The sequence below is a fragment of the Sorex fumeus genome, unplaced genomic scaffold (assembly GCF_029834395.1).
Source record: "Sorex fumeus unplaced genomic scaffold, SorFum_2.1 ptg000037l, whole genome shotgun sequence".
Classification (NCBI taxonomy): domain Eukaryota; kingdom Metazoa; phylum Chordata; class Mammalia; order Eulipotyphla; family Soricidae; genus Sorex; species Sorex fumeus.
Window position 1 is genome coordinate 14,537,728 of NW_026606094.1, and position 14,463 is coordinate 14,552,190.

The 14,463-nt window shown below is 36.6% G+C and overlaps 1 protein-coding gene across 1 annotated transcript in view; it reads right to left on the reverse strand.

Annotated features, from left to right (window-relative positions):
• The window catches only part of CFTR (CF transmembrane conductance regulator), a 178,606-nt gene that overhangs the window by 113,770 nt on the left and 50,373 nt on the right, over positions 1 to 14,463 (reverse strand). Inside the window, exons 4-7 of the mRNA XM_056118608.1 lie at positions 8,735 to 8,950; positions 4,227 to 4,316; positions 3,013 to 3,176; positions 1,445 to 1,570 (exon numbers count right to left, since the gene is read on the reverse strand). Coding sequence (XP_055974583.1) covers positions 1,445 to 1,570; positions 3,013 to 3,176; positions 4,227 to 4,316; positions 8,735 to 8,950 — 596 coding nt within the window. The remainder of the gene's footprint in view (positions 1 to 1,444; positions 1,571 to 3,012; positions 3,177 to 4,226; positions 4,317 to 8,734; positions 8,951 to 14,463) is intronic.

Consider the following 14,463-nt stretch of genomic DNA (forward strand, 5'->3'; position numbering starts at 1 on the left):
CCACCCTTTTCAGGTAACAATTTCATGCCAGATTAAGGAACTAGATTATACAAGTTACAACCACACACTTGCTATTAGAATTGGTCAAACAGAAATACAGAGTAGAAAGGATTGATTTCATCTTTTGAGGAGAGAGACAGAGACAGAGACAGAGAACCAACGTCAAGAAAAGTCAGCACCAAGAATTACCCAACCACTAAGTTACCATGAGCCAGAGCAAATCCAGTCCTCTAGTAGCCTTGTTTGACTTTTTGTGTATATGCATAAGATGTCCAAAGGGGAATGTGTGAAAGAGAAAAAACACTTCAGTCAATGAAGTAATTACCCCAACTACTTTAAGGATATTCTGGAAAGAAAATATAATTCCTTTCCTGTATTTGTCTTAAAAGGCATAATAAAAACAGATGACCAATAATGTTTGGGAAATAAATACTCTTTTACTCTTTCTATTTACATGGCAAAGGACTTAATATTTCAGCATTTCTTTTGTTGTTCCAATCACACACCTGCAGTTCAGTTACCAATGTCCACTAGATTCAAGTCAAAATTCCTGATAACCCATTTTCACACCATCCAAAGGGATAATCTTCCTTCTGGTATACATTTCCCTCTGAAATGTTTGCATAACATATATGTGTGTGTGTGTGTGTGTAATTATTTGTCCTTTACATATGCCCCCACTGAATCTCTTATAATCTATTTTTATCACAGTTTGCAAAATTTGGAACTTGACTTTTAAAAAATGGTCTTATAATAACTATAAGAATGCCCTTACTTATATGATGTCCAAAACTATCTAAATGATTATATCTTGGTCTGCACTATGCTTTTTTGCCAGCCATAATCTTTACTAGTAAGCAAAAGGAAGATGAGCAGAGGCGGAAGCAGAGATAGGTGCCATATACTGATTCTATCCCTCTCAGTGGCTTTCATTCCTTAAACTGACTTCTCAAGTTGGAAAACTTATGAAAATGAGTTTACAGATATTACCACACATTATTATTGAGGTCAGGAAGAACAACATATTTTAACCAAATAGAAGATTTTTATAAGCTATAATAAGTTGAGTAAAAAGTAAAATAAAGATTTTGTTGATACCAAATTGTATGTTTACTACAATAGCAATTCCAATTAAGATTTTAATCAGTTCCCAGAATTATAATCATTATTTTGCTCAGATATTGTTAAATGGCTATAAATGCTTACAGGTGATTTTTTTCATATGTATACATTAAATGTAGTGAAAATTAACACTCCTGACCAATTATGTAAAACTGCAGTTCATGAAAATGACATTATGTATCTAACACATGAACACTGATTTATCTTAATACAGTTGTTTACCAGAAATCCTAGATATAAGCTGGAAGTCACTGTGACATGTTCCTTTTTAAAATTTTAAAACTTACCTTGCTATCTATATTGAAAATTATAAGTTACTTACTCTCTGAGGTTTTCAATTATTTTTTCCATTGCTTCCTCCCAACAGTATGCCTTAACAGACTGTATATTTTCAATCATTTCCGAGGTGATTACAAGTCTTTCATTGATCTTTCCAGCTCTCTTATCTCTATAAATCAATAAACCATCAGTCAACACAATACTTTGAAAACTGAAGTCAAATTACAAACTCCAGTTTTTAAAGAAAATCACATTTTCTAATCAAACAGATGAGCATTTGTTTTATCATCAAATAGATGATCACATCTGTAGCACTGTAGCACTGTCCTTTCATTGTTCATCAATTTGTTCAAGCGGGCCCAGGAACGTCTCCATTGTGAGACTTGTTGTTACTGTGTTTAGCATATCGAATACTTCACGGGTAGTTTGCCAGGCTTTGCCGTGGGGGCGAGATACTCTCGGTAGCTTGCCGGGCTCTCCGAGAGGGGTGGAGGTATCGCAGATCCCGGCTCGGTCAGCTGGACACGCGCAAGGCAAACGCCCTACCGCTGTGCTGTCGCTCTAGCCCAGATGTTCACGACAATAAGAAATAATAATAGCTACTATTTAGGAAATATTTTTTATGTGTCAGATACTATATTAAGTGCTTTCCATACATTATCCCCAATTTTTATGACAGTCTAGGAGAAGAGTTTATCCCTTATTTAAAATTGAAAAAAATTAGACTATTAGGGTAAAGTGATCTAAGCTCACATTACAAATAAGCTTACAATCTGAGATTCAAGCCAAGAGTGAGCAGACTCCAAAATCTGTACCCTTCTTATTATTCCCTTGCCACAACACTCTAGATGTCCTCTATAATACCAGTGACTATTGTCACTGATTCATTTTGTAATAAAAAATAAGGCTTTGGGGTGATAAGTCATGAAACAAGTAGGAAAAGTCTGTCAGTTCTATCAAAAATGTACACATTCCACATGCCTTGCATGCAGTCACACAGGTCTCCAGTCACCTGTATGGTTCTCAAGCCTGCCAGGAGTGATTCCTGAGTACAGACCCAGGAGTAAGCCCTGAGCATCCCTTTGTAGCCACAAACAACCTCCCCAAAGTATGCATTCTTTGTCATTCACCTAAATGTTTGTTAATTTAAGTAAAACCTAAGATCTACAAAAATGAACTGAATCATTTAAAGAATTTCTGTAGTTCAACAAGCACAAACCTGCCCCAATAATACAAATGTGTGGTTTATACCACTAAAGTAACTCTTTTAAGTGACCCCCTGTAAGCACATCATGTTCACTGTAGAGCAGATCAGGTTTGATTAGTATATTCTTTCATCTTTCTGAAATCTTTTTTTTTTTGAGGAGTCAGCATACTCGGCTGTGCTCAGGGATTTCTCTTGCATCTGTGCTAAGGAATTACTCCTGGAGGGATTGGCCAGTGGGGGGGGGGGGGGGGGGGCGTAGGGATGGGAAGAGCTAAATGTGATGCCAGGACCAAAACCAGGTTGGCTGTGTAGAGGGGAAGCACCTTATAAAACTTTGCTATCACTGTGCTATCTCTCCAAACCCCATTTGAGAACTTTTTAAAGCAATGGAAGTAGAGTACTACCTGTATTTCATCATCATTCTTCCTAAGCCAGATTGGAAAAGGGCAATAATTATCAGGAAAGCAAGTCCACAGAAGGCAGATGCCTGTAACAACTCCCAGAGAAGTCCCATCAGAAGTGTCACTTGTAAAGGAGCAATCCACACAAAATGTGCCAAGGCAAGTCCCTGGAAGATAAAATAGCAGAGAAACCAGTGAAGGTTTATCTACCACCCACCCAAACGAACAAGCACAGATAACAGAAACTGAGCACAGTGAGCTAATAAAATCAAACACTTCCTGGCCATCTGTACTAAAATTTCTGTTTTATTATATGGAATAAATAGATCATGCTTTAAAATAGTCTACATATAGATTAGGACTTCCCAAGCATCAAGTTTCAAGTGGCCATAGTTCTAAGTATTTTAAGATTGTATTTCTTAAGCTTCGTAGCAACAAATTATTTATTATTTTTATAAAGTAGTTCACTATATTTGATTATATTTAATATTTGAACATCAATCCCACCACTATAACACCTTCCTACCACCATATTTGGGATCTTTCCATCCCAATCCCCAGCCCCTGCTCCAAAGCGGAACCAAAATTCATTTTGTATTGTTTGTTATGAATAAACCACTGAAAGTGATTCAAAAGAATTTCATTAGAGGAAAGTGTGTGAATCTCTTAATGGTCCCTGGGTGAAATACAGCCAACAACTGATTTTAAATAGCTCCCTCTATTTGGATAAAACAAGAGACACAGTATATAACATGAGAAAATATAAGGAAGTATAAAGTTCAGTACTATATTCAGTACTGGAAATACATAGAAAAATAAAACACAGTATCTGTCCTCAAAGATTTGACTTTTGTTTGTGAGCTAAGATTGCACTTAACCAGCTTTGCTCAGAGTATTACATTCAGCCAAAGTAAATAACTGATCAAAGGTGTCAAAAGGAAACAAAACCTGATAAGGAATGAATTTTTTTAAACCCTCATTAAAGTACACAGCAAACCAAGGTATCTTTGAGTTGGGTGCTTTCAACAAACTATTCTGGGTACAATTCAGAGCAACCAGAATGATACTCTGCTCCACAATTTAGCTCTGTCAGTTTTCAGACATTGGAAAATAGAGGATACATACGATTTATCAACTTATTATTGTTATCTTACCCAGAGAACTTAAACTTTATAACAACAATGAAGAAAAAAAAGATTAAATCAATAGGCACTTACTTCATCAAATTTGTTGAGGTTGTTAGAAAGAAGACTAACAAGTTGTCCAATGCTTATTTTATCTAAAACTCTACTTGATAGCTTTAAAGTCTAAAATGAAATTGCAATGTTAGAAAACAGAGACAAATATAAGAAAAATACACTCATAAGTAACATCATACAGCTCAGGTATTAGGTAAAACTATGGATGCATTTTTAAACAAAGGCAATAAAAATTACTTTCTCTGCTGCAGTATAATTTCATATTTATATTTAATTTTAGCTAACTTATTATAGCATCTGGAGTATAATAACATTTTTACTTTAAAATAGAAGAGAAACCATACTCAAATATCCATTTTTATAGTATAGAGAGGTGTCTTGTCCTTTTTTCTACTTTGTGTCACTATATAATATACAGAATCAAAGGCAATATTATTTGAGATTAGAATATTGACCTTTAATTTTTTATGCTTAGTTTATTTTTTAAAATTACTGTTAAAATCAATATAAGTAAATTAAAAATTATATGCAAATCACTAATAACTAAAATATGCTAAAATATTAAGTTTTATAAATAATTTACCAATATACACATAATAGAATTGTTAAATAAATAAAACAATTGTTATTATGAAAGGTTAGAGTCATATGATGTCTTAGAATTCAGTAAGAACTGATTTTTCCCTAGATGGCTTTGATTGGAGTGTACTTATCTAATATAATGTTCCAAATGAATCACTTATACTGTGGACTTGTAATATAAAAATCACTGTCATTTAGGATTAAAGAATCATTAATAAGATTTATTTGTTTCGGTTTTGGGACCAACCAGCTGTTCTTAGGCCTAACTCCTGGTTCTGTGCTCTGGGATCACTTGTATCTGGCTCAGATGATCATATGGCATGGCAGGGACTAAACCCTATCGGCCATGTGCAAGGCAAATACAATCTCTCCATCCCCGTTACTAAGATTTATTAACCAATTCATTTTTTCATTTATTTGAGGTATCATAGTTTACAAAAGCAGTCAAGGCATTATTTTATTGTTGCAGTATTATACCAATGTCTCATTTGCATTTTCTAATGGTCCCTCTCCCTCAACCTCCAAAAAATAGTTTTTGACTCGAGAACTCAACCTAATATATATATTATTAAAACTGATATGATAAATGAGTTAAAAGAACTAGAATAGGATTGCTATGAGAAAATTCACGTATCTGGTTATGAAAAGATTTTGAGGAAGTAGACATTGAGATGAGGTGGAATACTGCATACAGCTTAGATTAGCATAGGTGAAGAAATCTGTGAATTCCATACACAGAGCAAAGTGAAGAGAGAATTCCACTGTGCTGGATTCCACTGAGGAAAAGGCTAAATCTCAGGTGCCTTTGAGCTCTCCACTGTGTGCAGGGGAAGTATGTCAAGGACATTTGTTAATTTTAGCTATTTCTATCTTCTTGAACTTCACTGGGAAAACTTTATTTTGTATGCCTAGCCATTACTTAAAATATATTCTGAGTATCTTATCCATTTGGATTTTGAAGCAAAGCAAAGACAGTCCTTTCATTACAAAATTTGGATGATAGTAGGAGTGCTGAGTGTGTGCCTTTCATGCAAATCAAAGTCATTTCACCTGAGCCCAGTTTATTGTAGACTCATTTTATGAACCAAGTCTGAGCCACATGAATATGCAGTAACATTCTGGGTGATGATGCTAATACAGACCAGTACATGTGGCTAGAGGGATAAAGCAAAATGTATAGGAAAAGATATTCAAGATTGAGAATTCTGTATACAAACCATGCACATCAACTCTTTGTGTGATCTCCCAGACCTGAACATACCTCTCTTTTTATTTTTCCATTCTAGTTTAGCTCAGAATACTCATGTATTCTCTTGAATAACTGATGCATTTTGGCTAGCTGTGCTATTTTAGTTCCAATTTTATTCTCTCTAATAATTTCCCTTTGATTATGATTTATCTATTTTAGAAATTCTTAAGGTTTTGCATTGTCCTGTAATTTTTAAGACTTAGTACCTTAAAAGAGTTCATCCATTGTCTAAATCACCCTTCACCTCAAAGTATAGAGAGAAGGGCAGAGAAGGAAAAGAAAATTAAAAAAAAGAAAAAACATTGAAAAACAAAGAAAAAAAACTTTTCCTTTCAAAAATTTGAAGGGAAAGAAATGATAGGAGTCAATGGTGAGGATGAATCAAGGGAATCCAAGTACGTCCGTGGTGTAAAGGAGTTGTATTGCTAAATATTCAAACCACAGAGCCACAACACTGAAATCAAGAGATGCAAACTTCAACAGTCAAACTTAAAAATATGCCTGTCAAGGTGGCAGGCTGGAATAGGGACCAGGGTGGGAGGGAGCCTAGGAACCCTGGTGGAGAAATGAAGATACTAGTGATGGGATTGGTATTGGAATACAGTGTGTCTAAAACCCAAAGGCAAATAACTTTGTAAATCATGGTAGCACTGTAGCACTGTAGCACTGCCCTCCCATTCTTCATTGATTTGCTCAAGCAGGCACCAGTAACATCATCATTGTGAGACTTATTGTTACTGTTTTTGGCATATCAAATGCCATGAGGGGCTTGCCAGGCTCTGCCATGCAGGCGGGATATTCTAGGTAGCCTGACAGGCTCTCCGAGAGAGACTGGGGAATCGAACCAGGGTCTGCCGCATGCAAGGCAAAGGTCTTACCTGCTGTGCTATCGCTCCAGCCCCATAAATCATGGTGCTTTAATAAAAATAAATTTAAAAATATTTCATCCATAAAATATGGAAAATAGTTCCTACCATAGGGGAATCAAGTAAGATAGTAAACTTAAGTTATGTACATTCCTAACTTTTAAATACCATTATATTGCTAAGTATATTAATAAATATTTTTAAGACTGGATTTTGTTTTCTTTGATGTGTATTCATAGATTTCACCTTCTACATAATGCCAGTATTTATTCATTTCTATTAAGTTTCTGGGTCAAAATAAATTTTTTGCTGATTTACTACTATTGCTTCCCTACTACTTGTGATCTGATAAGATGGCGACTGTAATGATCTGGAGCGATAGCACAGCGGGTAGGGCGTTCGCCTTACAAGCGGCCAACATGGCCGACCCGAGTTCGAATCCTCCGCCCCTCTCGGAGAGCCCGGCAAGCTACCGAGAGTATTGGATATGCTAGACACAGTAACAACAAAGTCTCCAATGGAGACGTTACTGGGCCCGCTCGAGCAAATCGACGATCAACGGGAGGGCCTTTACCTTTACCTTACTACTTGTGATCTGATAAGATGGCGACTGTAATGATCTGAGTGAACTGTGGACACCACTTTTTTCTTATGCTATCATAAAAGTATTCTTTGAACAATAAAATATTTATATCAGAGTAGAATCAAATGGACTAGTCGATCTAAGTTACTTACAAACCTGTCCTGTACATTCCTAACTTAATTACCACTATAATCATGTTTTTATAAAACTGGATTCAGCATTTCTTTGGTATGCATTCTGTGTATATTCTACTTTCAATGTAAAACTTATTAATTTACATAAAATTTCTGGATCAAAACAAAATTTTTATTGATTTACTGCCATTGCTTTCCCTGTACTTATGATCTGATAAGATGACAAATGCAATAATCTAGTAAATTGTGGATGCCACATTTTTCTTGTGCTATCATAAAAGTTTTCTCTGAGCAATAAAATATGTATATCAGAGTTTTACCACAAAACTGACCTTCCTGTGAATTATGGAAGTGTTCTAGACTATCTGTTGACAGGAAATCCAGATCATATTTAAATAGTTCCATATAAAGAGTTTATAATAACTTGGCAGACTTAAGCTATCACACATCATCTTGAATCAGGTTGGTGAGTTTATACTCTAGGATAAAGTGTGGTGTTGGTACATTGCATGCGTGAAATCCTACCACTAACAGTATTGTAAATTACAGTGCTTAAACTCTATATGCAGACATACTTTTCAATAAACTTAAATTTCATTTGTAAAGTAGCTAAATTTGAGTTAAAAATCACATTTCAGCAATGATTTCTTGTCTGCTGTTCCCAAAAAGCATACATTTTCAGAACTTACAGAGTAACAGAAAAATCTAACCCCAAATCAGACAGCGACCACCAGGAAAATGCCTTTAATTGCCTGGGTTAGCATTAAAACAACTGAGCATGAAAATAGATGGCATTTTACCAGGAAATAATACTTTGCCAATACTCTTTTTCAGACTATATGAGTCATTTTAACAGGGACACTTGAAATTTTTAAAATTATGACATTAGTGAAAGAATATAACATCTATAATACAAACAGGTTATAAAAGATTCTCAATTATTAGCTGAAGTGGACAGAATTATCAAGGAAAGCTAAAAACACTAAGCATCACAGCTACCTATGTTATAAGAATTTAAAATGGGTTTCAGCATGTATTTCTTATATATGCTCAGAATAATTTTAAGCATGATACCACTGGATGTCACATGGAAACCACGCTAGAAAGCTTACCTTTTTATAAATTAAACTGAACATAGCTATTCTCATTTTCATTCCAATATGATGAAGGCCAAAAATGGCTGGATGCAGGAGCAGTGTTCTCATAATAAAAAGAAGGCATAGGCCTATGCCTAGATAAATGGCAATAGAGCGTTCTGCAGTGTTATCTGGATCATAGGAAGCTATGATTCTTCCAAGTAAGAGTGGCTGCACTGCCTTGGTCACTTCCTGAAAAAGAGAACAACAAAAAATTTTATTTCCTTTTGATAACATGACCTCACAATTTCAACACACGAAAATTTATCTTTCGAGGGCTTAAAATGTATTCATACAGAGGGTCATGTATGAAACTCTTCATATTAATTTTCATATTTTATGTTTGAAGTCAAATTTATTTTTAGCTAAAGCAAAAGTCACTTAGAGGCAAGCTTTTACACATATATATTACACATTTTTTTGACTAAAGAATGATTAGTGGCCATAAAGTAAAGGTGCAGTTTCTGGAGTAGTGTGTTAATTAGTAACATCTTACATAGCCCTTAAGAGTTTATAAAGTAGTTTTCTTTTGATTTTTATGAAAACTTTAGAAGTCAGAGTATGAACTACCATATTTACTTTGAAGATAAAATGAAAGTCAAAAGGCCAAATAAAGTTGATTTCAAAATAGAAGTTTGCTACATGTTTGTGTGTGTGCATATGTGTGTGTGTGTGTGTGTGTGAAAAGAGAGAGAGAAAAAAAGTGCCACAAGTTTATGTGTGTGTGTATTTGTGTGTATAAGTGGAGAAAGAGAGAGAGAGAGAGAGAGAGAGAGAGAGAGAGAGAGAGAGAAGTGTCTACCATCAAGGCAGTATGTTGGGTAGGTTGGCAGGAGGAAAACTGGGGACATTGGTAAGAAAAATACACTGTTGAAATGATGGGTCTCCCCCAATCATGAACAGCTTTGTAACTGTGTATCTCAGTGATTCATATATACATATATATGTGTTTTTTTTTCCCTCCCGTTGATCATCGATTTGCTCGAGTGGGCCCAGTAACGTCTCCATTGGAGACTTTGTTGTTACTGTGTCTGGCATATCGAATACTCTCGGTAATAATATATAGTGAAAATATATTAAAAGTACTTTGAGCAGAGAAAACACTAATAAACCGAATCAGAAATGAAAAGGGGGTCATTACAACAGAAACTACAGAAATTCAAAGGATCCTCAGGGAGTACTTTGAGAAGCTTTATGCCACGGAACATCAAAACCTCGAGGAAATGGATAAATTCCTAGATTCCTACAGGCTCCCAAGGCTGAACCAAGAAGACCTAGAATACCTGAACAGACCTATCACCATCAAGGAAATTGAAATAGTAATAAAAAGTCTCCCCAAGCACAAAAGTCCTGGCCCGGATGGATTCACTAGTGAATTCTTCCAAATCGTTAAAGAGGACTTACTCCCAATCCTCTTTAATCTTTTCCACAAAATTGAAGTATCAAAAACACTTCCGAACAGTTTCTATGAAGCAAATATCACACTGATACCAAAAGCAGACAGAGATACCACAAAGAAAGAGAACTACAGGCCGATATCACTGATGAACACAGATGCAAAGATCCTCAACAAACTACTAGCAAATAGAATCCAACTACTCATCAAAAAGATCATACACCATGACCAAGTAAGATTCATCCCAGGGATGCAAGGATGGTTTAACATTCGGAAATCAATCAACATAAACCATCATATCAACAAAAGAAAAGATAAAAAAACATATGATCATATCAATAGATGCAGAGAAAGCATTTGACAAGATCCAGCACCTCTTTATGATGAAAACCCTAGCCAAAATGGGTATAGAGGGAACTTTCCTCAATATAGTTAAAGCCATCTACCACAAGCCTACAGCAAGCATCATCCTCAATGGCGAAAAACTGAGAGCCTTCCCTCTAAGATCAAGGACGAGACAAGGATGCCCATTCTCTCCACTGCTGTTCAATATAGTACTGGAAGTACTTGCAATAACGATTAGGCAAGAAAAAGATATTAAGGGCATTCAGGTAGGAAAGAAAGAAATCAAACTCTCACTATTCGCAGATGATATGATACTATACATAGAGAACCCAATAACCTCCACCAAAAAACTCCTAAAAACAATAGACTTGTATAGTAAAGGTGCAGGCTATAAAATCAATACCCAAAAGTCCATGACTTTCCTATACGCAAACAGTGAGAGAGAAGAAAGCTACATGAAAAAAACAATCCCGTTCACAATTGTGCCCCAGAAAATCAAGTACCTAGGAATCAGCTTAACTAAGGAAGTAAAGGACCTGTACAAAGAAAACTACAAAACGCTACTTCAGGAAATAAAAGAGGATACAAGGAAATGGAAAGATATCCCCTGCTCATGGGTCGGGAGACTAACATTGTCAAAATGGCAATACTACCGAAAGCATTGTATAAATTCAATGCAATCCCTATAAGGATACCCATGACATTCTTCAAAGAAATGGAGCAAACACTCCTGAAATTTATATGGAACAATAAGCCCCCACGAATAGCTAAAGCAATTCTTGGGAAAAAGAAAATGGGAGGAATCAACCTCCCGAACTTCAAACTGTACTACAAAGCAGTAACAATTAAAACAGCATGGTACTGGAACAAAGGCAGAAATGCAGACCAATGGAACAGAGTTAAATACACTGACATCTCCCCTCAATCATATGATCATCTAATCTTTGATAAAGGTGCAAGAAATGTGAAGTGGAGTAAGGAAAGCCTCTTTAACAAATTGTGCTGGCATCAATGGACGGCTACATGCAAAAAAAAATGGGCTCAGAACTCTGCCTAACATCATGTACAAAAGTAAGATCAAAATGGATTAAAGACCTCAACATCAGACCAGAAACCATAAGGTATATCGAAGACAAAGTTGGCAAAACCCTCCATGACACTGAAGCTAATGGTATCTTCAAAGATGTCACGCCACTGGCCGAGCAAGTGAAAACAGAGATAGATAAATGGGACTATCTTAAACTAAGAAACTTCTGCACCTCAAAAGAAACAGTGACCAAAATACAAAGACAGTCTGCAGAATGGGAAAGGATATTCGCCGAACACACATCTGACAAGGGGTTGATATCAAGGATATACAAAGCACTCGTTAAACTCCAAAGAAGAAAACATCCAACCCCATCCAAAAATGGGGCAATGAAATGAACAGAAACTTTCTCAAAGAAGAAATCCAAATGGCAAAAAAGCACATGAGAAAATGCTTTACGTCATTAATCATCAGGGAGATGCAGATCAAAACCACAATGAGATACCATCTCATACCTCAGAGACTGGCCCACATTCAAAAGAACAAAAACAACCGATGCTGGCGTGGATGTGGCGAGAAAGGGACACTCTTTCACTGTTGGTGGGAATGCCAACTGGTTCAGCCCTTCTGGAAAACAGTATGGACGATTCTCAAAAAATTAGAAATTGAGCTCCCATTTGACCCAGCAATACCATTCCTGGGAATATATCCCAGAGAGACAAAATGTATAGTCGAAGTGACATCTGCACTTTTCATTGCAGCACTCTTTACAATGGCCAGAAACTGGAAGAAACCTGAGTGCCCAAGAACAGATGACTGGTTAAAGAAACTTTGTTACATCTACACAATGGAGTACTATGTAGCTGTTAGAAAAGATGAAGTCATGAAATTTACATACAAGTGGTACAACATGGAAAGTATCATGCTAAGCGAAATGAATCAGAAAGAGAGGGATAGACATAGAAAGATTGCATTCATCTGGGCGATATAAAGTAACAAAATATGAGATTAATACCCAAGAATAGCTGAAATCAGCACCAGGAGGATTACTCCATAGCTTAGAGGCCAGCCGGGCATTCTGGTGGAAAGGGCAGCTCAGATAGAGAAGGGAGCACCAAATAAAGGGTGTTTGGAGGATCCTCCCAGGAGGGGAGATGCATGTTGAAAGTAGGCTATGGACTGAACATGTTTGCCACTCAATGCCTCTTTTGCAGACCACAACACCCAAAAGGAGAGAGAGAACAAAAGGGAATGCCCTGCCACAGAGGCAGGGTGGGATGGGGGGGATGGGGGTGGGAGGGATACTAGGATCCATGGTGGTGGAAAATGGGCACTGGTGGAGGGATGCATATTTGATCATTGTATAATCGAAACCCAAGCACAAAAAATTGTAAATCTACAACTGTACCTGATGGTGTTTCACTAATAAAAAATTTTTTAAAAAGTACTTTGAGCAATGGTTCCAGGATAAACATAACTTATAAAGGTGAACACATACAGAGGGGAAATAATGCAGTGCTAACTGGTTCCATGGCAAAGGTCTATTCTGACATGACTGGACTCTCAGTGTGTCTCTGCATTATTCTTCCTAACCTCAGATATTTTTCCAATTGTTTGCAATGTATTGCTAGACTCCAGATCTCAAGTGCCCAATACCACCAACTCTCTCATTTGCAATAGATTAAAATGTTTTCCTACATCCTCACTGATTGACTGCTGGTTTTGCATAGCTACTCACTATGCAATTAATTCAGTATATCATTTCAATTATGTGGTGCCGACAAAGCTCTGAGTACAAGAAAATATTTAAACAGTTGAAACATTCCCAATGATTCACACACGAAATGTTTAGAGTCTTCGCATTTCACAAATCCATATTGCAAATTTAAATTTGAATTCAGTAAACAGGAAGTGCTGTAAAGAAAATCACTACCCTAAACAATACGATAATAGTTTATCCTATCTCTGAAGAACAACTTGGGAGGAGGGAGGAGTCTGAGGAGAGTTTCCAGTGGTGCTCAGGAAACCTGGATGGGCCACTCCTAGTCACTTATGGCTAATCAAGCAGAGGCTCAATGGGAAGGCCTGAGCATGTAGTGTTTCTTCAGCCCTGAAGTGCGGGGGATTACCCAAGTTGCCTGGAAGAAATTAGGGATCCCCAGGGTCACACTAGTCAGTTCTCAGGGGCCCAAAAATCACACTAGGATCGGCTTAAGGGATCACCTGGTGCTGGTATCTAAGCAGGTTCAGATGCATGTGGGACATGTGCCTTAACCTGTCACTATCTCCCTTCCCTGAAGTATATTTATTTTTTAAAAAGTAACCTATTACCTCGACCTTAAGGCAGAAGTTTCTTTCCTTTCTTTCTTTTTGTTCTGTAGGACATACCCAACTGTGTCTGTGGTTCTCTCCTGGCTCTGGGCTCAGGAATTGCTTTTGGGGGGACTCCGGATACCACATGTGGAGACAGTGATTGTCTCCCACCTGACAGCAAGTACCCTATCCAATGTGGTATATCTCTTCAGCACCTATTTCCTTTCTTGAGCCATTACAATCTGTGCAAATGCTACCCCGACTTATTTCATTAAGTTCCAAATATCTGTAACCAACCATTTTGAGTAGATGATTTTCTTTCACAGCAACTCCTAAAATGATAATCTCAAATTTAAAATCAGGTCTATAAATGCATTTGCATTAAAAATAATTTTTCATAATGTGATTATAGTAGTGATAATTTATCCTCAAAATTATCTGAGGTCTATATTTTATCCTAGAATTTAAAAAAAAATTTCTCTTTTTTTATTGAAGCATCATGAGATAGAGTTACAAAGCTGATCATGGTCTAGTTTCAGTCATACAGTGTTCCAACACCATCCTCCACCAGTGTACATCTCCCACCACTAATGTCCCCAATTTCCCTCCTGCCACCCTTCCCCC